Source organism: Sphaerodactylus townsendi, linkage group LG17, assembly GCF_021028975.2.
Source record: "Sphaerodactylus townsendi isolate TG3544 linkage group LG17, MPM_Stown_v2.3, whole genome shotgun sequence".
Taxonomy (NCBI): Eukaryota; Metazoa; Chordata; class Lepidosauria; order Squamata; family Sphaerodactylidae; genus Sphaerodactylus; species Sphaerodactylus townsendi.
The window spans coordinates 20,815,164-20,841,992 of NC_059441.1; the positions used below are offsets into that span (position 1 = coordinate 20,815,164).

At 49.4% G+C, this 26,829-nt stretch overlaps 1 protein-coding gene across 1 annotated transcript; it reads right to left on the reverse strand.

Annotated features, from left to right (window-relative positions):
• Positions 1 to 1,501: 1,501 nt before the first annotated feature.
• Positions 1,502 to 26,829, reverse strand: LINS1 (lines homolog 1). Its single transcript, XM_048482097.1, has 9 exons — positions 26,698 to 26,829; positions 24,148 to 24,687; positions 23,957 to 24,046; positions 20,474 to 20,615; positions 19,391 to 19,987; positions 10,224 to 10,404; positions 6,742 to 7,685; positions 2,827 to 4,110; positions 1,502 to 2,389 (listed from the first exon to the last, which is right to left on the reverse strand). The coding sequence occupies exons 2-7, from the start codon at positions 24,553 to 24,555 to the stop codon at positions 6,797 to 6,799; spliced, it is 2,307 nt and encodes a 768-aa protein (XP_048338054.1). The 5' UTR covers positions 24,556 to 24,687; positions 26,698 to 26,829; the 3' UTR covers positions 1,502 to 2,389; positions 2,827 to 4,110; positions 6,742 to 6,796.

A 26,829-nucleotide genomic window follows, 5' to 3' on the forward strand; every position in this document is an offset into this window, starting at 1 on the left:
CAAGTGCACGTACACATTGGAGCCAGGAGGTCTTGCAACCTCAGCGGTTTCTCCAAATCCACATTTTGGAAGGAGAGATCAGTTGGGGGAGTGTGAGATACCCTTTTCCAGAGGTGTGCCCACCGTACTCAAGCGTCTCCCAGGCACTCATACCCTCCAACACTCTCCTTGCTCACCTCTGCATACAGCTTCCTATTGGGTGTCTTTCCGCTGCCCATGAGAATGGGTGCTGCCCCCCAGGCCATTACAGCCTGGAGCATTGCCTCCACCTCCTCAGTTGACCAGTTAACCCCCCCGAGTGGACGACATGACAGTCAGGAGGGGGCACGCAGTAAACGCTCGGGCTAGTAGCACGAGGAGCGGAGGCAGGCAGTCTGGAATGGCAAAACCGCGTGCGCGTTGACTACTGAGTTTTCCGAGCTAACCGCACAGCGGGGCAGTGAAGTAACGTGATACTGTTACACCGGAACTTCCTGATCCGCATGCCACCACCTCCTCGCATCGGTACTGCGTGTCAACCACACCACTGTACACTCTCATTTCCATGCGCACAGCTGCTATTGGACCTAAGGGGAAATCTCGGCGAGGAAGTGTCTCTTCCGCTCTCATTTTCTATCATTCACAGCCAAAGGCGGGAGGACCTAAATGGGTCAGGTTTTCCCTAAAACTATAAACAATAATGAAAGCAAGTTTGACTAATGTGGCCCCGGATTCAAACTATAAATTATAATGAACACAAGTTTGGCCAGTGCCTGGCAGCTTCATCAGTACCATAGATGTCTTCTGAGACTGCCTTAAGGAGCAGTCTCAGGGCGGCGCCATCATGCGATGCATGGACTGCCGCTGTTTGGGAGGGTGCCCCGGTTAATGTGTCTTGCAGGTCACGGTGAGCACAGCCTGGAACCACTCTAACCATTTCTCCTTGCCTCAATATATGGCGCGGCTAGGGGTGCCGATGCCCGCTAAATGAAAATGTTATTATGCTTCTCACATACGATTTGTTTTGTTTCAGAACTTGTGCAAACTAGGTATGCGTACCCAAAATTCCCGCGAGCCAGCCCACAATGCTTCACCCTCATGTTTCTAGCCGCCTCTTGGTGCTCTCTCCTGCGCAACCGCAGGAAGCGGAAAGCAACAAATTTCACTTGGAAGAATAGATGGCCACTTTACAAGGCTGCCTTCAGGATTCAGCAGCAAGATGTGAAAAGAAACCTGGCAAAACCAGCGCTGGCCTGCAGACAGAACTTTATTTCCTCAGCTGTGTCCTTTTTTTTCAAAAAAAACCCCTGAGACTTGGAGAACTCTTGATGGGATTGAAGGGGCGTGCGATGCTCATGGAATTGTAGTAATGGGGCGTGTTTTGGCATGCACATCTCTCAGTGTCATGTCAGTAGCAAACCAATGAGGGAGGGGAGTGCACTTGATGTCAGCTGGCAAGTTTTGGCAACAGAACTTTGCCAGACACATTGAGAGAGTTAGGGCAGAAAACGAAGGAGACAGCTGGAGACATGGTTGCAGTTTATTAACATGGGAAGAAAAGAGCACTGCAGTTTTTGAAAAGTACAAAGAAATGGAAATTTTGCAAATGGGGAACAAAGGCAGTGGGCAAGCCTTGCACGAACTAATCGAGTCACGGACGATTACAGTACAGGTAAGTTGCTAGGGCCGTTCTCACGGCCTTACCCTGCATACAGCTTCCTATTGGGTGTCTTTCCGCTGCCCATGAGGTTACGCTCCTCAGCACGGCAGCCCCTCGTCCTGTGCAATAATAATTGGCTGCTGCTCCTCCATCTCAGTAAGGAGGCACCCCACCCTGCTCTCACTCTCTGGAGCATCACGTCCCTCAGCCTCACACAGGTTGTGAAGAACAACGCAGGTAGCCACCATGGCATTGGCCCTTTCTACCTGATTGGGCAATGTATGCATGAGGCATCTGCAACCGGTCTTTAAACACCCAAATGCCTGCTCAACAATGCTCCTGGCCTTGCAATTTTCCTGTTGAAAAACCGCTCTATCGCATTGTGCGCAGGTACATATGGCTTAACAAGCCAACTGCGCAAGGGGAAGGTGCCATCCGCTGGAATTAGTGGGGGGACGGCCACCCCATCCACTGTCAGTACGGGATTCACAGGGAAGACCCCTGTCCATGGCCTGTGTGATGTGGCACCCACAGAATATGTGCACGTCATGACTCCTTCCTAGGTGACCAATGTCCACCTCAAAGAAGCGACCCTTGTTGTCACACACAGCCATGAGGACAATGGAGGACACCCTTTTCCTGTTGATGAAAGTCCGCGGGGATGTCCGATGGGTTTTGTATCTTGATGTGGCATCCATCTATTGCTCCAACGCACTGCGGGAAACCCAGGCGTGCGAATCCGCGCATGACCTGCGGGTTGTGCGGAAACAGAGTAACCGTAGTTAGGATAACAAATCGGAGAAATCTAAGAACACATAACATGGCATTGTTAGAAGGCTGTGTGCGTTACAGCTCATGGGTGGACTGTCTGGCCATTGCTATCATGGCCCCACTATCTTTGCGCTCACGGGCCATGCAGGCCTGGGTCTCAGGACAATTATGTGGGAGGGAACAGACACCCAGACAGGCCATGCCACCCTACATGGGCAGTGTAGTTGTGCCCCCTTCCCCCCAACGAGACATGGCCATTTTTGCTGTTGGCTGAGTGTCCAAACCCTGCGTCATGGCAGCCTTGTGTAGCACTCCCCTCCAACAGGATTCCCCCCACCAACAAAACCATTAAAATAAATCCATAGCTCTTAGCGTTTAGCTGTTCTGGAATAACATGACTGTGAGTGGAAGCTTACCTTTTCCACAGGATCTGCAAAACAGACAACCCTCTCGAAGAGTATGTCTCTCACAGCCTCGCAGAAATCATGGACGGCCTCAAAAACCATTGTTGTCCCCACTCCAAATTGTTGCCTCACCTCTCGGAAAGAGTTTGGACTGGCCAGGTACCATATTGCCATGGCCACCCTCATTTCAACAGGCAATGCAGGACGCATGCGAGTGTCCTGCCGGTGGAGTCTGGGCGCAAGGCTCTGTGTTATTCTCAGGAATGTTCTTCTGGTCATCCGGAAATTCTTTACCCACACCTCATCACTCCAGGAGGACCACACACAGTTTTGCCACCAATCTCTGCTCCGATGGGGGTACACCCAGAAGCAGCATGGTGTAGGCTACTGCTAGCCATCTCCGACATGCGCGTGACCTGCGTCTGGAGTCAGATCCCTCTGGCAAATTGCCATGGGCAGTCATCTGCTGCATCACAACTTGTGCCGCAGGCCTAAGTTGGGACCATTGAGCGAGGAGCAGCAGAATCATGAGCAGCAGCTCTTCCTCATCTGGCTGCAAAGGCATGTCTAAGTCTGCAATATGCTCACCGCCCGCAAGGAAGCAAACCGGGTGCGGGAAACCAGGCAACCACACTGCTAAAGGAAGCGATCTTGCGAGAACACAGGAAGTTGATCTTGTGATAACACATCCGCGCGATGGATAGCCAATGGGAGGAAACCGTAAAGAGACCTCGGCACACTCAACGCGAGATATCTCGAGGTAACGTCAGCCAATGGGAAGATTGGCATGTCATCACAAATGACACGCCCAGTAACGGCCAAGCAGCCAATCAGAACTCTCGTTTGCATTGCATTCCTCGACAATGCAAACTATCGGGGTTTCTGGATTCAGATGCGGTTCCAGAACAACCGGCTGAAGTGCGAATGATGTCAAGCGACGAACCGGCAACAAAAAGATTGGGATGTTGATGCGCGTTGCAGTCATTCCAGAGCAAACCTTGTGTGCGAAAAGGCCCTAATGCGCCCTCTGCTGGATTTGACGGCTCTCCCGTAGACCGACAAACCCTGAAAATCTTCCATCACTGCCCAGAATCCCCAGCTCTTAGCAAACAAAAATCTCCCTTACACCTCTAACTTGAGAGCGTTCAGCTTTAATGCACTTGACAAACAAGATATTCGTGTGCCGTAGCGTCCCCTACCCTCCCTCCTTACATCACACGGGTTTTTAATGGTGTTGCCCAACGGTGACTCACAAGGTTGCAATTCAGACTAGTCGCAGCACTTGAGCAGTACAACCTGCAAGAAAATTCAGAAAAAGACACCTGAGGTGCCAGAGAATAATAAACTAAGAAGTACTTGAGGAGAAAATAGACTACAAAATTAATAGCAAATTGCAAATATCATGCAAATGAATGCAGGGAAAATAGGTGAAATACTCTTATTTTTGTACAAAATATGATTCCAATTTTTATCTTTTTTTTAACATACAAGAGCATCAAGAGTTGCAGGGTCAGGACCTACATTAGAAGACTATTTCAGCAAATTAGTTTAATATGACTTCTTTAATTGTGTGTTGTGCTTATAAACAGGCTTGTGTGGATTTTTTTTCCTGTGGAATATTTTTGAGGAGCCGGTGGTGATTTCCTCACTGGCGATTAATCCTGGGATAGTCACCGGAAATATCCAGGTTCCCTCAAGATCTCCTCACAGCTGAACCGTGGAACACAGATCGGTCTAGTTTCTGGCCCCCCCCCCCCCCCCGCACCACCACCTTAACACAGGATTTTCCTGGACCTGCTTGTATATGCACCTTTTTGAAAAAACACTCGAATGGGAGCTAATAGGAGATAGGGGCTACACATTTGAGGGTCCATAACTTTGGCCCCCATAAACCAAACTTCACCAAACCTGGGTGGTATCATCAAGAGTGTCTCCTACTGATACCACCCAGGTTTTGTGAAGTTTGGTCCAGGGAGTCCAAAGCTATGGACTCCCAAAGGGGGTGCCCCATCCCCCATTGTTTCCAATGGCAGCTAATAGGAGATAGGGGCTACAAATTTGAGGGTCCATAACTTTGGCCCCCATGAACCAAACTTTACCAAACCTGGGTGGTATCATCAGGAGGGTATCCTAAAGATACTCTGAATTTTTGGTGCTGCTAGCTTAACAATTGCACCCCTGACAGCAGGTACCCCCCCACCAAGGGGCAGGCCTAGATGTCTTCACTAGAAACATGCTGCAGTGAGGATGTTGGAACCTGGATGAAAAGGTGCCGATTCTTTTGAAACTTGGTTGTATCTAGATTAAATTTTCAGTGGGAATTCCACAAGTGTCTTTTTGTGTACATTTGTGAGTCTGTCATATCCAAAGAATCCATTCATCTTTTTTGGCCAAAGATATGTCATGGACCCATATCACCATTACTTATTCACAGAAATGCAAATCACAAATAATATTCTGGGTCATTGATGGACATGGGAGACTACTAAGACAACTAAGGTTGGTGGATGAGTGTTATACTACACCGGCTATACTTCTTGTTTCTTTCGTCTTCACCCAGGAAATATAGAATGGACCAAGGAGCTTTTTCTTATGGCAGCGATGCCCCTTCAAATGAGGCAATGAATTGCATAATTTGTTCTATTGGCTGGGGAGAATTTTAACACGCACCTTTCCACCTTTCTCTCTGGGAACCCTGGAACAGTTCTTCCCGTTTCCTCCCCTGTATTTTCCCTCCTGGACAGCCAGTGTGGTGTATTGTCAGCAATGGCATATCTACAGAAAATGGAGCCCAGGACAGGAACTGATTTTGCACTCCCCCACATGCATGCGCATCTGTGGAGGCAGCAGTGATTCTGGAAGGTTCCTTTCACTCCCAGAGCAATCTACATCTACTCAGGCCCCTTCGGCACATGCAGAATAATGCACTTTCAATCCACTTCCAATGCACTTTGCAGCTGGATTTTACTGTGCGGAATAGCAAAAGCCACTTGCAAACAACTGTGAAAATGGATTGAAAGTGCATTATTCTGCATGTGCGGAAGGGGCCTTAGAGAAACTACAGTCAATTAGGGGGAGTCCAGAGATCTGTTACCCTGGAGAAAATGATTGCTTTGGAGGGTTAACTCTATGGCAATGTTTTCCTGCTGAGCTTCCTTTCATCCTCAACATGCCTCCCCCCCTGCCCCCCCCCCTTCGTTTGACATCTGAATCATCAGGAATTTCCCAACCCACCTTTCTCCCCAATAGGAACCAAAGTGACTACCATCATGCTCTATTCCTCCATTTTACCTTCACAATAGCCCTGCAAGGTAGGTTAGTCAGGGAGTGACTGCCCCAAAGTCACCCGCCAGCCATGTGCTCTTTTGTCTTCGAGGTGCAGAACACGCCTTCCTGGTTTTGAACTGCCAGGTGGGCAGATTTTAATCAAAGGGTACGGTGGCTTGCTAGGGAACAAATGCTATACGGGTTTGCCTTAGGGCACAAATGCTTTCAGGCTGCGCCCCGCCGGCACAAACGCACTCATCCAGGCCTTGTGAAAAGTGCACCGTCAGAAATGAACCGGCCAGCCCTAGCTTTTAAAATCAATTTAGTTCTTGGAGGTCTGTGTGGATTTCCTTCTCCACACCCACCTCAATTTCACCTTTCAAAAAAAAGGCTGAATAATAATTTCCAATCAGGAAAGCTACCCTTCATACGAGTACGAAATAACGTTGAATAATTACCCTCACAGAATTAAACATTCAAGGCTTAAAAAAAAAAAAAAAACTCCCCAAGGCTGCAGTGAGAGATCCCTATGGGCAAAACTGTATCCTGCAGGCAAAATTGTCTTGTCATTAAACAAATAGTTGAGCTACAATTAGTGTCAGCTTTCCACGGCAGGTCTGACCTGCTTCCTACTACATATAAAAGCCCTAAAGGATGCACCTTGGCAAGAGGTTTCGGTACAAATTAATCATGTGGAAAGATTCTTCTAACACTATTATGGGGCGAGGGAGACGAGACACTCTAGACTCGGAGGGCTAGGAGCCGATCTGCCCGCTCCACTAATAATGTCGATGCGAGTCAACAGTTTCAGAAGAGCAGCTGGGTTGTACGGGAAGAGATTTCTTCTGTGCAGACGAGAAATAGATTTGTGCAGTTCTTGCAAGCACTTCACCGACTTCCAGAGAGTTCCTTCGGCTAATGTGGGCTCATTTGGGGACCCCTGGTGCCAAGATGGGGGCAAAACAGTCAAATCATCGTCTGGAGGCGATGCATCATGTTCCAAGATGGCCGTGTCTGAGCAGGCTTGATTATTCAACAGTGTCTGCGGCCTGTCTGCCAAACACTCCTCTTCTCCATCAGAGTCTTCTGAACTTTCATAATCAACCAGCCTTGGAACGCTCCCTAGTGAAGACATGTTATCGGACCCTCTTAGACAGCCGGACCTGTTGGGTTTGACAACTCGGTTGTCAAACTGCAGGACGACAGAGTAACTCTGGGAAGAGGTCAGGAAGGGGACGGTACAGTACTGTGGATCACACAAGGTTCTTTCTGCGTGTGCGTGCAACTGGCAGCCATTCTTCTCTTGATTGGATGGGCCCTTCAAAGAAAAGCTGTGAACTCCACTCGCCATGGGCTCGAAGCCTTCGGAGACGCAGGCAAAACGGGGCCAGTCTTCTACCAGAAGTTTTAAGTACCTAACCAGGTATTCCAGGAAACAGGTTTCTGACGATATCAAAAAGTCAAGGAGAACAGTGGGGTCAAATGCCACGCTTTGCAACAGAAACAGGAAGACACAGTGGGGATTGCAGCCATTCCTGTGTGTCAGCGTGCCCTGAGTTTGGTCATCGGAGAGGCACGAGGGAAACGCATCTTCGAGCCAGAACCTGGGAAATTAGCAGTGACACAAAGAGAAAGCAGATTGAGGCTTCTGAGCCGGAAGTTTGAAATGATACAGTTCACTCGATTTCCAGCAGACTGGTCCCTACCCCATCATTTGATTCCATGTGTAGACCAGGCCCGTGATCATGTTCGCGGTATGCCAATTCACCGTTTATTATAACCTCCTTTAAAAGCCTTCTCTCTTGACCAAAGTAGAGTTAGGAACCCTTGAAAAAATCCCTGTGCTTCCCTCACCATTTGTTGGCATTTTTGCTACTTTATTTTACAATGTTATAATTGCTCAAATGTTTTAATGTTTTATGCGCCCCACCTCGGGGACCCTGATCAAGTGGAAACAAGGCATTAAAAAAGTTTTAAATACAATAGATGATGAAGAAGAAGAGTTTGGATTTATACCCCACCTTTCTCTCCTATGAGGAGACTCAAGGTGGCTTACAAGCTCCTTTCCCTTCCTCTCCCCACAACAGACACCTTGTGAGGTAGGTGGGGCTAAGGGAGTTCAGAGAGACAATGTAGGACTCACATCCAAGCATGTTTTTAGATGTTCACATACTTGAAATTTCACACCTGGCCCAGATAAAACGTCTTTTTTAAAAAAACCACCAGCACCACGTGCTGGACAGTGACGCAACTCGCGCTGCGTGGCCATTAACGCAATGCACACTGCTGATGGTACTGCAACGCGACCCACGCTGTGATGCGTCTTGGACAATTTGGTCTTCAACCCCCCACAGATGAAGTTGCCACTTCAAAATAACAATGTCAAAAGAGCTGTGTGCTTAAACTAGGGATGGTCCTTTGGTGGGCTGCACAATGGAATTGCCTCCAAGCAGTGCCGAATTAACCTGGTAGCAACAGTACCATATGCTACCAGCTGAAGCACTCTGGCTGGCAGGCGTCAGGAGCCCGGGGAGACAGCAGGAAAGGCCGCCTGAGGCCTTCTGGGGGAAAAGGAGGGAAGGCGACTGTGAGAGAGAGAGCCCAGTGAGCGGGAGGGATGTCTGCAGACGCACCGGGCAGCGCCGTGTCGGACCTGCAGCATCCGTCTCGGCTCCTGCGGGCACTCACCTCCTTCCGCAAGGAGGGCCGAGGTCCCCGTGCACACCAACATCTTGGCCGCCGCCAGCCCCTACATCAGGTGAGCCCCCCTTCCCTCAGCCCAAGGCGGGGTGGGGTAGGTCAGGCCTTAACTCAGCCTCGGGGCCCGCTGCCAGCGGGGAGCTCTTCTGCCAAGAAGCTCAGCACGTTTGGGGAGCCTGGCTGCCTCTAGGCTGCAACACCATCTGCTCGCAGCGAGGCTTACTCTGGAGCAAGGTAGGGGTATGGTTGACCCGCTGCTAGAGTGCCAACTCCGAAACAGAGCTGGGCAGGTAGTTCTAATCTGAGATCTCTGAAGTAACCCAACCTGCGGTACGTGCTTACTACGGAGCAACGTTGGGTTTGAGGTTTGTAAGTGCTTACTCCGAAGTAACGTTGGGTTTGCCCTGACCTTTGAGGAGTGGTTAGACAACGGCTGCTGCCACCAGGCTCTGCCATTGCATACTCCAAGGTAAATTAGGTCTGAACTGTCAGTGCCAGCCTGTGTGGGACCATCCCTGAATTCTACTAAACAAACTACAAACCATAATACAACATTGTGAATCCAATCTGCTGTTGAAAAGGGAAAGGGGGGTTCTATTTGACCAGCCCAAAAGGCTATGCTGGGGATCACTGGACCTGCATGGACATCTGTGTGAGTTGCGGACTGTGATGAGGAGGAAATTTGCCACAGCAACACGTGGCCGGGTACCGCTAGTTTAGTATATAAAATATAAACCTATTCCCGCCATCTTGTCGGACAGTTTCATTCAAACACTACGTTACAAGAAATGCTCTCAAACCTCCCTCTGTCCCTGGTGGGGAAAGAATTATATTTTTGTACTCTGGAGAAAATTCAGCTCCCTTACATCCCAACGATTCTGCCTGTACACTGTTCGGATCTCTCTTTCACAAGATAACAGGAGCCCTTCTCCCATTCAAACCGCACAAACAATGTAAACAAACACCTCCACTGCTTCGGGAGAATGCGTGTGCTCCCCAAAGTCCCTTGGCAAATGAACAAGAAGTGGAGCTCAGGAAGGAATTGTTTCCTAAATGAGAAGGCTGTTAACCCCCCTCAAAAGGGGTTTGAAAAACAAAAACGCTATTCTTATCAGAAGTTATTTCAACTGACGTGACAGCAGAGTCGTAGCAGATCTGGAGATGTCTCAGATTAAAGGGCTACCCACCAAGGTGTCAGGTGAACTTTGCCCGGGAGGTGTTAAGCCGCCAATGACCTTCCGTAGCCCCAAGGAAGCAAAAAGCTGGGATGTTTTTCAGCCAAATTGCTGGAGGGCCACCATCCAGAACTGACAGACTGGGCTCAGTGTGACAGACAGCAAACAGTGACATGGTCTTCCTGGAGTCCATTCTTTATTCCTCAGTTCCTCTATCCTTTACAAAGGCTAGATACATAACTTCATACAGTTCATACAGCCACTTACCTCCTCAAATGCGAATGAACACTTAATAAGGCTTTGGAGGCTTCAAACATATCGTCATCTTGTTCTATGAAGAGCTCGGAAAGCCACAAGCAGGGGTGTTGAAATGGGTGGACGCAGCGAGAAGTTCTCAGACAGTTCTTTAAGAAGGACAACAAGGGGCACATGATGCTCTCTAAAAGAACTAGAGAAACAGAGAGAGAGAATATTGAAACAGACCCGGAAGGAACCTCAAGGGGCATCTAGAAGAAGAATAAGAATTGGATTTATACCCCCTTCCCCTTTCTCTCCTGTAAGAAGACTCAAAGGGGCTTACAAACTCCTTTCCCTTCCCCCCTCACAACAAACACCTTGTGAGGCAGGTGGGGCTGAGAGAGCTCTGAAAAGCTGTGACTAGCCCAAGGTCACCCAGCTGGCATGTGTTGGGAGTGCACAGGCTAACCTGAATTCCCCAGATAAGCTTCCACAGCTCAAGTGGCAGAGTGGGGAATCAAACCCGGTTCCTCCAGATTAGAGTGCACCTACTCTTAACCACTACGCCACTGCTGCTCCAACCTCTTGTCCAACCTCCTGCACAAACAGGAATGTCCGGGCGCGGGTCCCAGCGCGGCACCTGGACTTGCCGCAGCGCCGAAGGCGGCAGCGGCAATGTCCAATTCCTGGGGGAAGGCGAGGCTGAGCCGGGCAGCCGAGATGGGCGGTGTGCCGCGCGGCCTCATCGATCCACCGCCCCGCTGACCAACGCCAGAGGCTTGCCTTGCAAGGAGGCGACGCAGGCCCATCCAAGCGGCAAAGAGGCTGGGAGGTTGGCGGAGTCATGAGCCAGGCCGGACTCGCCCAGGCCCAGCTCAAGGGAATGCAGAGGGGCGTGCAGGGCAACAGCTGGGGCACGGAAGGGGAATGAGGGGTGGAAAAGGATATAAGGGGGTGGGAGAGAGTGCTGGGGGAGGGCGTTGGCTGTGTGAGGGAGGCGGGAGTGAGAGTTGGTGAGGGGGAGAAGGGAAAGAGAGCGTGTACGGAGAGGCAGGGAAAGAGGAAAGGACCCAGGGGGTTGCTGCCCAGCTGTTCAGTGAAACAGGGTGGTGGACCCATGGTGTAAGGGTGGGGGCTAGAGCGCTCTCCCGGCCGACTCGTCCTTGGTACGTTTCTCGAGCTGGGCTTGCTGCCCGGAGTTTTGACCTCGCTACGCTTATCCTTATCATGTATGTTTGAACCTTACTGTCTGCTTTCCTGTGTGAAACTATGCCTGAGAACTATACAAGGGGGGAAGGGCTCTTTTGTTCTCGTCTGTAAAAACGACGACTCTAGCCAAGGGAAGCCAGTTCTCGCATGGCGTGTACTGAGACCGTTGAAGCTTTGGAATAAACGAACCTTTGATGTTGCTTTGTTTCAAGTTTTGAAGTTCCTTACATTATGCGAGAACTCTAAAATCATCACCTAAGTGTGGTATGAGTTTGAGCCTCTACACTCAACCACTCTCTGAATCTCTGGTGTTCTTCGACATGCAGAGATTGTCATTCAAGGGTCCGTTGAACGATGAGTACGAGGAGACTGCGGTAGCCCCCATAGAGGGCTCCCTTTCTGCCGCTCATTCGTCGATCCCTGTGGAGGAGCCAACGGAACCAGCTTCCCTGGTGACCCTCTCAAGGCCTCGGCTCAGCCGAAGCGTAGCCTTCCTCCAACTACAAGAACAGATGGAGGAAGCCCCACTGATGGCTCGACACACGGTTTCGGCCGGACGTCTCGAGGTGCGTCAGGAGTTTTTCGATCCTGGTGGAGGAATGTCGATGGATTGTGCTCCCATAGAGAGACACATCACCACCCGCCACCATGTGGATTACAAACCAGTAATGCGCACTGTTAGGGAGGAAATCGGAGTATCAGCCATCCACGGAGACACCCAAGAATCGTTGGAGAAATATATGGATCGATACTTCGAGGACCCCCCACCCGCACACCACTGGCAAAGTACGGGTGCACGTCCGAAGACCGCTTCGGGGTCCCGACAGTCCGTAGAAAGTATCTTGGACCTACCCGGAGGGTCCCAACGCAGACTAACTTTTGCGGAGGATGCCCGTGCCCACGACCCTCCCGACCTACGTAACCTAGGGGCGACTGCCGGACCCACCAAGGATTCGCAGCGGGGTTCGGATTTAGACCCAGATGATTGGGAAGATCAGCGCGCAGCTCTTGCCAGAGCCAAACAGGACTGGGAGCTGGAACGCGAGACTCTTGAAAGGGAGCGTGAGGCTTTGGAATTGGAACGAGAACAGTTTCGCCGTGAACGCGACGCTGAAATAGCACAAGAGAAAGAAATGCTCCGAGAACAATTCCTGAAAGAGCTCGAACGCTCCCGCATGGTTTTGGACCACACCAAACAGAACCTTGAGCGCCAACGCGAATGTGTTAAGGCACTTCAGACCCAGGGGGAAGTCGAAGCGGCCTTACAACGTCAGGAGCGCGAGAGACTCCGACAAGAACGAGAAACCCTCGCGCGCCGAGAGAGAGATTTGGCAAACAGGGAAGACGCTACTCGACGTGATGTCAGAGCACCGCCAGTAACCGTCACCAGGGCCGACGGAGCTGCTCGCCCACACTCACCCCTGCCTCGCCCGTCAGTTGGGGCACAAAGGGGAGCCCCCGTGCCTCAGCGAGGAATTCTTCCCCCGCCACAGCCTCCGCTACCAGCCCAACTGCCTCCCGCACCTGCCCCAGTGCCTGCGCCCCAAGCAGCCCCGATTGGTGGTAGAGGCCATCCTAGACCCCACATCCCCGCACGTTTCGATGGCACTGCTTCCCGGTTGCCCTACTTCATACTGCAACTGGATGCGCACATGCACGAGTTTGACGATCTTTACCGGTCCGAGGCGGAAAAAGTGCGGGACATCGGATCAGTATTAGATGGAGATGCTGCTGAATGGTTTGTAGAACTCCATGAAATGGAGGGGGCTCCTGAACTTCAAACTGTAGCCGCCCTACTTCAAAGCCTCAGACTACGTTTTCAGGACCCCGAAGAAACAAACAAGGCCAGCAGAACCATTAAAACCATCAAACAAGGAAACAGACCCTTTGCCGACTTCGCCCGTGAGTTCCGTTTAACGGCAAATAAGCTTCCAGACTGGCCTGAACGTATGAAATGCGAATACTTTCATGATGCAATTGATCCTGAGATCCGCACCTGGGCAGACATGGTGCGCCAACCCCAAACCATCGCCGAATGGATTACAACTGGTAATTTCATTGCATCCCGACTTAACCGATCCAAGAAGGGGAAAGCCCCACCAACCAAGGCAACGGAAAAACCTGCAGTAGTCGCCGCTCCGACAAGAAAGACCACAACGGGACCTCCACCCACCGAAGCCACATCTGACCGGCGTCGGCGTCTTGGCTTATGCTTGTATTGTGGAGGCCAGGGCCACTTCGCAGCCAACTGTCCAAAAAAACCTAAGGCTCCCGCCCCTGCACCACGAAAATCCACAGCCAGAACCCCCCGTAAACCGGGTCCGAAGGAGCCTCAGGGAGCTGCCCGCAGCCTGGCCGATGATGACCAAGATGACAGCGAAGAGACCGACTTTGGTGGAGTAAGCCTGTCATCAGGCCCAGCAGACGAGAGGGAGACGCCTGACGCGGTGAGTGAAGGGGGAGCCCCCATAACGCTTATGGCCACTTTGACTAATGCAGCGAAGCATACCCACATCTTAGCCCGGGCGCTAGTGGACTCAGGTTGCTCTCATTGTCTAATGAAACCCCAGATAGCTGAACAATTAGGACTCGAGCGAATAGCGCTAGCCAAGCCCATCCCCTTTACTCAAATGGATGGCAGTCCCTTGGGAAATGAGGGGCCGGCTCGTTTCAAAACCCAGCCAGTGCTTTTACGTGTTGCCGAGCACTGGGAGAGGCGCAGCTTCATATTAGCTCCGGTCGCCAAACACCCCATCGTGTTGGGAATGCCTTGGCTCCTGTCCCATGAACCCACCATCTTCTGGGGGCAACGCATTGTTCGATTCACGGATCCACCTTGTGGGGGTCATATGCATGAGGGAGATCCACCTGACGAACCCTTAGAAGCCCCAAGCTCACCAAGTTCGCTTGCCCTCGAACTTGCTCCGAGCCCTGAATTGGCTGGGATCCCAAAACAATACTGGGATCTAGCAAAGGTTTTTGAAGAGCGGGAGTGCGATCAGCTTCCCCCCATAGAGACACAGATTGCAAGATCCTCCTGGTGCCAGGAGCGCAATTGCCAAAAGGAAGAATATATCGAATGAGTCCCGCCGAACAAAAGGAGCTCCGGGCTTTCCTTGATAAAAATCTTGAAAGGGGTTTCATTCGGCGGGCAACCAAAAGCACCCATGCTGCCCCGGTCCTATTTGTAAAAAAGAAGGACGGGTCCCTGCGCCTTTGCACCGATTATCGGGGTTTAAACGCCGTCTCGCTCTCCAACAAGTACCCCTTGCCATTAATCAAAGATTTGCTCGACGCTTTGGGTACAGGACGTATTTTCACCAAATTGGACTTACGTGAGGCTTACTACCGTGTAAGAATTGCTGAAGGTTACGAACATTTAACAGCGTTTAACACTAAATTCGGACAATATGAATACTGTGTAATGCCATTCGGGTTAGCCGGAGCCCCAGGGGCTTTCATGTCTTTAATCAATGATGTCTTGCAAGATTTTTTATTCAAGGGAGTAGTGGTATATTTAGATGATGTTCTGATATACTCGCAAACAGTGGAAGAACATGAAAGATTGGTCAGAGCTGTGTTGCAGCGTCTGCTCGACAATTCTCTATTTGTCAAGTTGTCAAAATGTGCGTTTCATCAAACGTCCCTGGATTATTTGGGTTATCGGATATCGCCCGAAGGGTTAGGAATGGACCCTGCTAAAGTAGCAGCAGTCGTAGACTGGCCCGTCCCCACCACTCGTAAGGAACTCCAATCTTTCCTGGGTTTTGCCAATTTCTATCGAGACTTTATTCCCCAGTTTGCTCAGCTTGCCCTGCCATTGACAGATCTGCTACGCACCAAAGGAAAAGGTCCTCAGGCATCTAAGCCTGGAGCTCCTCTTCTCTGGACGGAGGAGTGTCAAGCTGCTTTTCAATCTCTTAAGATTGCATTTACCACTGAGCCCATTTTAAAACACCCGGATCCTGACTTGCCTTTCATCGTTCATGTCGATGCTTCGGACAAAGCGTTGGGAGCCGCCCTCTTGCAGAGAAATAAAGATGATAAACTTGTCCCGTGTGCTTACTTGTCTAAGAAACTTTCTGGTCCTGAACTAAATTGGACGGTGGGGGACAAGGAGACGGCCGCCATTAAAGAAGCTCTTTCTACGTGGCGGCACTGGCTGGAGGGGGCGGCCACCCCGTTCCAGGTATGGTCCGACCATAAGAACCTAGTTGCCTTGTCCACCCCTCTCAAAATGTCGGCTAAACAGCTGCGATGGGCTGATTTCTTCTCTAGATTTGCTTTTACAGTCCATTTTTTCCCAGGCAACAGCAACAAGTTAGCCGATGCCTTGTCCCGCCAGCCAAAAGGGGTGGACACCTCCCTGCGTAACACCCCTTGGACTATCCTTTCGCCCGCCCAATTGGGGCTGGTGGTCACTCGATCTCAAACGACTGCCTCTCCGCCCACCCTCCCATCAGGTATTCCGGACGTAGTTTCGCCTTTACTCCGTCAGCTAGAGGAGGCGAGACAACAGGACATCCCGGAAGGGGAGATGGACCCTCTTTTGCAGTTACGAGACGGGGTTTGGAGGCGGGGTGACTGTTGGTACGTGCCGCCTTCTCTACGTAAGCAGGTTCTGCTGGCGGGTCATGATGCTCGCCAAGCGGGGCACTTTGGATTTTTGAAAACCCTACACCTCCTTAGACGGCAATTCTGGTGGCGCTCTATGCGCAAGGATATTGACTCTTACATCAAGGGGTGTCCTACGTGTGCAGAAGCCAAGGGAATCCCTGGAAAGCCCCATGGACTGTTACATCCCATCCCCCCGGCGGCCAAACCCTGGCAGATCATATCCATGGATTTTATAACAGATTTGCCTGAGAGCCATGGGAACACGGCGCTGTGGGTTGTGGTAGACCTTTTTTCCAAACAGGCTCACTTCGTTCCGTGCCCCACCATCCCGTCAGCGCCTAAGCTAGCCAAGTTGTTTATTCAACATGTGTACCGTCTGCACTCAGCTCCAGAGAAAGTAATTTCCGATAGGGGCCCCCAATTCATCTCAAAGTTTTGGAAGGCGTTCCTGAACATTCTGGGAACCACCTCGGCTGTCGCCGCCCCCTACCACGTTCAAAGTGACGGCCAGACCGAACGGACCAACAGAACGTTGGAACAATATCTACGTTGTTACACCAACTATCATCAAAACAACTGGGTCGAACTGCTCCCCTTCGCTGAATACGCTTACAATAATGCGGTGCACAGTAGCACCAACAAAACGCCCTTTGAAATAGTGTCTGGTCGCTCGTTTCCCCCCCTACCTGACCTCCCCGAATCTGCGTTGCAACCCCCAGAATTTGGAGATTGGATTAAGTCCCTAGCGGAGGGGTGGAAGTCCGTTTCTACCTCCCTTTCTCAAGCGCAAGAGGCCCAAAAGTTCCAAGCAGACAAACATAGAACTGATTTTCCTCTACGTGTGGGCGCTTGGGTGTACCTTTCTACTAGAAACTTGAGAGACGTGCATAAGTATTCCAAGCTGGGCAAGAAATTCATAGGGCCATTCAGGATCTCTCAAGTAATTAATGGGGTGACTGCACGTTTGGAACTACCTAACTCATTAAGTAACATTCATCCTGTCTTTCACTCTAGTTTGCTCAAACAGGCTCCCGCTTCCGATGCCTGGCACGACCCAACGGAGGTTCCCCCGCCGGTGATCGTTGATGGCCAAAAGCATTATGAAATCGACGCTATTCTGGACTCTCGTTATGTTCGCAAGCGGCTACAATATTTAGTCTCCTGGGTGGGGTACCCCTCGGGTCATAATCAATGGGTTTATGTGGAAAATATCGATGCCCCTCCCCTGATTTCGGCTTTCCATAAAGCCTTCCCTGACAAGCCGGGAGGGGAGGGAGTTTTCTTAGGGGAGGCGGAATGTAAGGGTGGGGGCTAGAGCGCTCTCCCGGCCGACTCGTCCTTGGTACGTTTCTCGAGCTGGGCTTGCTGCCCGGAGTTTTGACCTCGCTACGCTTATCCTTATCATGTATGTTTGAACCTTACTGTCTGCTTTCCTGTGTGAAACTATGCCTGAGAACTATACAAGGGGGGAAGGGCTCTTTTGTTCTCGTCTGTAAAAACGACGACTCTAGCCAAGGGAAGCCAGTTCTCGCATGGCGTGTACTGAGACCGTTGAAGCTCTGGAATAAACGAACCTTTGATGTTGCTTTGTTTCAAGTTTTGAAGTTCCTTACACATGGCTCCCTACCTGCCAGTAGTGAACCCCATCCCTGTGAGGGTATAACAGGAAAGGGGGGAGAGAGCCCTGGTGGCCCAAGGGCCCACGCTCTGTGAAGCAACAGAGCAAGGGGGAACCTGGAGAGCCCGAAGCGCTGCCAGACAGGCACCCCGCCAGTGAGGACAGGGTGCAGGGAGAGTGTCAGGGGCGCGCCCTTACCTAGGCGCCCTGTGGGCGAGGCTGTTTCTTGGCCCTCCAGGCCAAGTGGAAGGAACATCGGCTGGGGAAGTCAACCCCCAGGTCAGGGAAGGAGGGACGGCGGCTGGGGGAAACGCCACAAGGAAATTCATAACTACCTTCCCCCACACTCCCCCAGTGACCCCTGCTCTATGTCCAGAGGAAGAGAAAAAACCTCCAAGGTTCCTGGCCAATCTAGCCTGGATGAAAATTCCTTCCTGATCCCAAAGTGGTGAAGGGCACTGCCCTGGGCATGTAAGAAAAGGCCCCAACAGATGAAAGGCTCATCTCTTCCTGTCCTCCTTCTCATGATCTGCCTAAGTTCACAGAATCACCCTTGCTGTCCGATGGCCATCTTGCCTCTGCTTCAAAACCTTCCAAGAAGGAGAGCCAGTTACACCAAGGAACTGGTGTTTCCAGAAGTTCTCCCTAATGTTTCACGTGGAGGAGTGAGGAAACAAATCCAGGTCACCAGACAACAGTCCACCCCTCATGTGGAGGAGCAGGGAATCAAGACCGGTTCTCCAGATTAGAGCCCACTGCTCTAAGTCACTACACCACGCTGAAGTTAGAAATCGGAGATTGGGAGGGGCCCAGATGGTTATCTGAAGTTGCCTCAACCTTTGGACAACCACACATTTGCAGCAGAAAAACTAAAAACTTAGAGAGTGCATTTTGCTGTGCTACAAAAAGGATCGATTAGCATTTATTTGTGCCAATAGAAGGATTGATTACCTAGAGGGATTACCTAGATAATTGATTACCTGGAGGGAGCAGCAGGATAGAAAGTTGCTTCTCTTAGGCCCCTTCCGCACATGCACTTTCAATCAGCTTTCAAGGCACTTTGGAGCTGTTCGGAATAGTAAAATCCACTTGCAAACAATTGTGAAAGTGGGTTGAAAGTGTATTATTCTCCATGTGTGGAAGGGACCATAGTTCCTGCTGATCGAGAGTACTGAGGGTGGGGTGCGGTTCAGAATTGAGAGGTTCTTCTGCCGATTGCAAGGCGAACACCCCATCTGCAGAACGCTGCTAAAAATTTGGGGTGTGCAGCTCATCGCTCACAATTAAAGGAAAACTGGTAATTTGCCAATTTATGTAGAAGAAGAGTTTGATTTATACCCCCCTTTCTGTCCTGTAAGGTGACTCAAAGGGCTTACAATCTCCGCCCCCCCCCCACACACACAACAGACACCTGTGAGGTAGGTGGGGCTGAGAGAGCTCTGAAGAACTGTGACTAACCCAAGGTCACCCAGCTGGCACGTGTTGGAGTGCACAAGCTAATCTGGTTCACCAGATAAGCCTCCACAGTTCAAGTGGCAGAGCAGGGAATCTAACTCAGTTCTCCAGAATAGAATCCATGTGCTCTTAACCCCTACCCTGCACTGGCTCCCAGGAATATTTGTTCCGGCTGGCATATTGGTTTGGGATTCTGGTATTCCTTTGTCAAGCCAGCACAGCAATAACAGTTGTTGAAGCCCATTTCAGAGAGACAGTCATGTCCTCCAACCCAGTCAGGCCTTTAAAATAAGATTACCTTGGGCTTCACATTCAGAAGTGCAGCTCTGGACCCTGATTTCCAAAGCTTTAAGCAGAACCAAGCTTAAGGCTCTGAGGAACACTCTGTCAGGACCATTACAGATATCCAGTTCGGGCCTAACTTGACTGCCTCCAAAGTGAGCAACCTTTTCACCGACAGACAACCGGTACAGCCATCCAGAATTGACAAACTGCAGAACGGTGCTTGAGAAGACGTCTCTGTCCTCATTGAAATGGGGGTCTCGGAGGAACGGAGGGGACGCTTTCTTGACTAGGTCTTCCCCAGCTTTGCAAAGAACACCTCTTTTCAGCAGCACAACAGACTTCCTTTTGATGAAACTGTGCACGGGGCAGGTGACGAGACCCAACAGGTAAGCGGAGTTAGAAAAGAGCATCCTTTGGCAGGCAAAGGGTACCGCCGTTCGGCTCCTCGAGGCTGCGAGCAGTTCGAGGAGGTCAAGAAGACCGTTCAGGTCGTTTGTGCGTTTCGCCGAAGCTGGAAGACTCTTGTCGAGATCAGGCACCTGAGATAAGACACGGTGGTAAAAGCCTTCCAGGATACCATCGAGTGGAGAGAGAAGCTTATCGAGTCCACCTGTAACAAAAGCACAACCAGTTTTAAAGTGAGGTGCGAACAGGGCCTAACCAAGAATATGCAACTCATTTATGACTGTTTCAGGACGACAGGATTTTTGAGGTGAGAAATCTTCAGAATGGCAGATAAGGAGAAGAGTTGGATTTATATCCCCCCCCCCTTTCTCTCCTGTAAGGAGACTCAAGGGCCTTACAATCTCCTTTCCCTCCCCCCCCCCCACCAACAAACACCCTGTGAGGTGGGTGGGGCTGAGAGAGCTCCGAAGAACTAGCCCAAGGTCACCCAACTGGCATGTGTTGGGAGTGGACAAGCTAATCCGGTTTACCAGATAAGCCTCCACAGCTCAAGCGTCAGAGCGGGGAATCAAACCTGGTTCTCCAGATTAGAGTACACCTGCTCTTAACCACTACACCACGCTGGCTCTGCGTCTTTCTCCCCCCTCTAGCGCGCATTTGCAAAATCCATCCCAATTTCAAAAGCGGGTACCTGTTGTGCCTGAACTTTCTTCCTTCAAAATTTCTCGGATTATGTTTGTAAGAGTCCACAGGCATTCTGCTATCCAGCAGCTGCTGGGGAAGCCCGACAAAGTCTCTGAGCAAAACGTGAGCCAGGAGTCGTTCAACAAACCCTGGAGAAAGAGAGAGAGGGGACGGGTCTGTATGTGATGGCAAGCGAGATCTCTCAGACCAAATTAGGATATTGGAATGACGCTGTCTGCTCTCATCTTCAGCTGTTTACTCGAATGAAAACAGAAATGGGCAAAGAGCACTGGTAATGGGTAACTTCCTGACTTTAGAAGGGGAATTGGGGTTGTGCCCTTTAACTCTTTCTAGCCAGCAAAAGTCCAGCTAGGGCTCTACAGGCTTCAATTAAGGGCCTATCAATTTACTTAGAACATTTTATGTTGCCTCTTCAGTAAGTTGCCCTGATTTGGATGGCCCTGGCTATCCCAATCTTGCCAGATAGGTGGGGCTGAGAGAGTTTGGAGAGGACTTGTTCACCAGATTAGAGTTTGCCAGTCATGTGAAGGAGTGGTGAATCAAACCCAGATGTGTTTCCACACTCTTACATTCCTGCTGGGTGATCTTGGGCTAGTAACAGTTCTCTCTGAACTCTCTCAGTCCAGGAAGGGAAAGGAGCTTGTAAGCGACCTTGAGTCTCCTTACAGGAGAGAAAGGCACAGTATAAATCCAAACTCTTCTTCTTCTTCTGAGATTGGGTTATCTTAGCCTATCCTGGTTAGAGAACTGAGAAGTCCTACACGATGCAAATTAAGTGATCCTCAGGCCAGAAGCAGATTATAAAACCTTGGGTAAAAAGAAAAGTTTTCGTCTGGTACCTAAAATAAAGTAAAGCAGGTACAGGGTGATCCTCAAGGGAGCGGGCATTCAAAAGGAAAGTCCCCACCATTAAAAAAATGTGACCCTCTCTGGTCACACCTGCCTCACCTCTGAAGGCGGGGGGCACAGAGAGCAGGGCTTGGCAGAGCTTAACTGGGGGGCTGGATAGTTTGGGAGGAGGTGGTCCTTCGATCTACAACCTACACATCACCAAGCCTTCACATTTGCGGAGGAACAACATGGCAATTCTGTAGGCCACATGCGCTGGGAGTTTTATGCCTCCCAGATATAACAGGTCATTTCTGGGTTTCCTTAAAACGATACCTCACTGCGCTCAATACATGCAGTTTTTTTCTTCTTCTGTTGCTGCTCAGATGGCCAAATCAATGGCAGGAGGGCTCCCATCCCGGAGGAGACCTGGCAACATGTGCCCTGGGTCATCTTGACCCTCAAGTAATCACAAGGATCCTTTTGGGGGAGGGGGCCCTCATAAAATCCTTGCTACATGATCAAAATCCAGAAGACGGAACGCCCCATTTGTCCTTGCGACATAAAGCAGGACGGGAAGTTCCATTATAAAACACCCGTTTACCTTTACATTCACAGCACCCTCCAAGAGTTGAGAAATCTCATAAAACAGTGTTCCCTGTCATCAAACAACAGAAAGTTAACCCAAACCACACGTTCGTCCTCAACATTATATGTATCATAAATGTACCATCATTATATATATCATAAATGTAATGTGTCTTTTTCATTTCATTGAAACCTTGACAACGAAGAGAAGCAGGGTAGCTCCGTTGCTTGGAACGGTACAAGAATAATGGAACATTTGGAACCCACGTAGATTCTGGAGAGAAGAACGAATGCGATCTGGCTGCTCCAAAATCGGGCCAGAGGTTTCGCACTCCCAACTTTCAGACTGCGCCTCACAGGGGTAATACGTGACAGTTGCATATATAGTTTGTCTCAGTCAGTCCACTGAGTCTGTCCCTTCAGAAGCGAAATCAACACAAATGAAATTTATCTTGTGCTATGAAGCCCTCTATCCAATGAGTGTGGTACTGCAGTATAAAGGAAGTCGTATGCGACCCAAAATACATCTGCTACCGGTGGAAACCCTGTGCTATGCTCTCAAAATGACCTCAGCATACTTGGGAACATGAGAAACTCTATGTCACATTTGACTGTAAAAATAAAGCAACAGGATCTGAGCAACCCTGCCCATTCTTGCATTAGACGCAACACCTTATTTATAAGGCTAAACAGCAAGCCACTAGATTTAATGAAAAAGAAGAAGAGTTTGGATTTATACCCCAGCTTTCTCTCCTGTAAGGAGACTCAAGGTGGCTTACGAGCTCCTTTCCCTTCCTCTCCTCACAACAGATACCTTGTGAGGCAGGTGGGGCTGAGAAAGTCCAGAGAGAACCGTGACTAGCCCAGGTCACCCAGCAGAAATGTAGGAGTGTGGAAACACATCTGGTTCACCAGATAAGCCTCTGCCACTTAGGTGGAGGAGTGGGGAATCAAACCCGGTTCTCCAGATTAGAATCCACCTGTTCTTAACCACTGCACCACCCTGGCTTATTATGAGCAAAGTTGCAGTGCTTTGAAGATCCACATTTATGTCCTCCACCACTGCTGGAAAGCACTGGACAATTTTAAAGTGCTTCACCTTCCTGCCTCACAGTGTAAAGTGGTAAACCTGTGACGTAGTGATGGGTCTAAGAGGAAAATGACTAAAGAAAAAGAACTTCATTTTTCTTAAGCAGGAACTGTCCCCAAATGTTTGACACATACTGTCGGCTTCATGGCTGAAACAACTGGCTCTTGTGGGTTTTCCGGGCTGTGTGGCTGTGGTCTGGTAGTTTTTGCTCCTAACATTTCGTCCCCGTCTATGGCATCTTCAGAGGCATGTCACAGTGCAGTTTTTTGATACACTGTGTTTCTTTCCACACTGTGCTACGGAGAAAAACACGTCTCATTGTGACATGCCTCTGAAAATGCCAGCCGTGGATGTCAGCAAAAGGTTAGGAGCAAAAGGTTAGGAGCAAAAGACTACAGCCACACAGCCCAGAAAACCTACAACAGTCAGTTGCTTCTTGAGACTTTGCACACCACACTGGTTCGGCCACATCTGGAGTACTGTGTGAAGTTCTGGAAAAAGGATGTAGACAAAATGGAACAGGTGCAGAGGAGAGTGACGAGGCTGATCCAGTTGGATGTAGAGGACAGGACTCGCAGTAATGGTTACAGATTACAGGCACAAAGGTTCCGACTAGATATTGGGGGTGGGGGGGGGATTTTTAGAGTGAAGCCTCTTCCGAACATGCACAATAATGCACTTTCAATCCACTTTCACAATTGTTTGCAAGTGGATTTTGCTATTCTGCACAGTAAAATCAAGCTGCAAAGTGCATTGAAAGTGGATTGAAAGTGCATTATTCTGCATGTGCAGAAAGGGCCTAAGAGTTGTACAACAGTGGAACTGTCTGCTTAGGGAAAGGGTGAGCTTCAAGCAGCAGGTGGAAGACACTTGTCAGGGATGCTCTAGCCTGATCCTGAAATTTGCAGCGGGGTTGAACTAGATGGCCTGTATGGCCCTTTCCAACTCTACGATCCTACTCACCTCTTCTCTTAACTGAAAATGCACAAGCGAGACCAAACTTTTACAAGCGACATGAGACATCAGTCGATCAGAAGAGCGTAACGCAAAAATCTGCAACAAGTGGAAAAGGGGGTGGAGAAATTCCAGATGAAAGCTACCGACAAACCACCCAACACTCAAAATATTATCCGATGCTTAAAACAAAAACTTACTAATTTTGAGTCAATGCTTGCGTCTTTCACAAGAATTCTAATAATGTCAAGATATTTCTGTTTTGTCCCATCTTCTAGACCTGGGTTCTGCACTTTGGTGATCAGCATGTCAATCAAGGTTAACTGAAGCAAGGTTGTTTCTCGTTGATGGTTCCCATTTTCAGTCGTATCAGGTACAGAATTAATATTGAGCGATAGACACACCAGGCCGGTAGAATCCCCTGCACACTGATCACTGAAAGAAAATGGACACTTTTCTGGGTATGACTCAGCGCTCTCTACTGACAGGCATTGAAATGGAACTAGAAGATTGAGAAGAGCTGTGTAACCATGACCATCTTTTGTTAATGGAAGACCTGCCAGTATCTTATCGTACAACTCCTTTAGCAAATGAAAACGTTTCTCCATGGCGACAAATTAAATATTTTCAATAATTCTGGATGCTTTCATGTTAGATGGATTTGGTCATGTCTCAGGTAAATAATGTTATCCATTAAAAGAGAAGTTTTCATAACTTGGCATGCTGTTTCCTTCGTGTACCTGGAAGGGGAGGAAGACATTGCAAAAGATCAACAGCATGAACGACTCTGGTGCAGAGCATAGCCTTTCGAGCTGCAGAAAGCAAGCTTGCTCCCTCACCAACATGACATCCTTTCACATATCTAAACATGGCTGTCATGTCACCTCTTAACCTTCTCTTCACCAAACTAAACATACCTAGAGACTCCCTAAGTCTCTCCTCGTAGGGCATGGATTCCAGACCTTTTACCATTTTGTTGACTTTTTCTGGACCTGTTCCACCTTGTCAATATCCTTCTTGAATTGCAGTGCCCAGAACTGTAAACAATATTCCAGGTGAGGTCTAACCACTGCAGAATAGAGAGGTACAATTACATCCCTCGATATAAACACTATACTCCTATTGATACAGCCCCAAATCGCATTGGCTTTCTTGGCTGCCGCATCACACTGCTGACTCATGTTCAGTTTGTGGTCTACTAAGACTCCAAGATCCCTTTTGAATGTAGTGTTGTCAAGCCAGGTGTCACCCATCCTATATCTGTGCATTTCATTTTTCCTACCTAAGTGCAGTATCTCACATTTATCTCTGTTGAAATTCATTTTGTTTGTTTTGGCCCAGCTCTCTAATCTGTCCAGGTCATTTTGAATTCTGACTCTGTCCTCTGGGGTATTAGCTACCCCTCCTATTTTGGAAATAAATTAATAAATTAATATTTATTATTGTGGGGGGTGCTTGCCTGGATTCATTTGAAAAGTGGTGTTGGAGAAGAGTTTTACGAACACCGTGGAACATCACAAAGACAAATAAGTGGCAGTTGTGGGTTTTGTGGGCTGCATCTATGGAGCAAAAATCACCAGACTGCGGCCACACGCCCACAAAAACCAGTTGCTTCCAGCCTTTGACAACACACAAATAAGTGGGTTCTGGATCAATCAAGTCTGAACTCTGCCTGTGGGCGTGACCCCATCGGAAAACGGTCTTTTTATATTTTATATATACCAATTTTATGGTTGGGGGTCACCACAACATGAGCAACTGTATTAAAGGGTCGCGGCATCAGGAAGGTTGAGAACCACTGGAAGCTAAAACAACTGAACTGAGGCTAACGTACTTTGGTTAGATTATGAGGAAGCAAGAGTCGCTGGAAAAGACAATCGTGCTAGGAAAAGCTGAAGACAGAAGGAAAAGGGGTAGACCCAACAAGAGATGCAGCCATGCAGCAGAGGAAGCAATAGAACTCAGTTTGTAAAGCTGTTGATAATAGGACTTTCTGGCAATCATTAATATATATATAGTTGTTATATATTAATATATGTGATATATATTAATATATCATGAATATATAGGGTGGTAAGTCTGAAGCAACTTGACTGCAATTAACACCCGCCTCACACACCCTTGTTTTTAAGGCCAAACACTCTAAATAATTGGAACAGATCAAAATCAAAAGCACAAGGCTTTGTGTTTGCCCCTTCCCCACTTACTCCCCACCTGACTCTGTCAAAATGCTTCCCCATTCTCCTCTCTTCCCCCATCTTCTTAGCTTTCTCCATGTTGTAAAATAAAGTCACAGAATCCAGAGAAGACTGTACTACAGATGACTTGAAAGGGGTGTGTGAATAACATTTTTGCAACCTCTCCCATAAAAAACCCAAACCCCTACAAGTTCTAAACTAAGACCTGAGAGAGGGAGAGGTTATAAATCAGTCTGCTCCCTACTTGCTGCCTTTCTGCTTGCAGAGACCTGTTCCTTGTTTGCTTGTTTTTTGCTTGCAGAGACCTGCTCCCTGCTTGCTATCTGCTTGCTGAGACCTACTCCCTGCTTGCTAGTTTTTTGCTTTCAGAGACCTGCTTTCTGCTTGCAGAGACATGCCCCCGCTTGCTAGCTTTCTGTTTGCAGAGACCTGCAGTGGTAGTCTGCTCAACCAAGTCAGAACTGTAATCACATCATTTCTGTTCAGTCCAGAGCCTCTAAAACACCATTCCAACCCGCAGCAGCATTGCTAGGCGACTAGACCCAGGCTCACCTGGAAGCCCACAGCATCACTGAAAAGGATCATCTCCCCAGCCTTCTGTCGCAAAGTTCTGGTCCGCGCTTTACGGAAGCGAAGAAGGCGGCTGCTTTCGGCCTCCCGATCGACTGAGATGCAAGGCGGGAC

What these genes read in the sequence shown, in the direction of transcription:
- LINS1 (XM_048482097.1), bottom strand. Translation starts at nt 24,555, where the DNA reads ATGGAGAAACGTTTTCATTTGCTAAAGGAGTTGTACGATAAGATACTG. An exon ending in CAAGCATTGACTCAAAATTA is followed by an intron (nt 24,047 to 24,147) that starts GTAAGTTTTTGT and finishes CACTTGTTGCAG; the next exon opens with ATTTTTGCGTTACGCTCTTC. An exon ending in GTTCATTCGCATTTGAGGAG is followed by an intron (nt 7,686 to 10,223) that starts GTAAGTGGCTGT and finishes CTAATTTCCCAG; the next exon opens with GTTCTGGCTCGAAGATGCGT.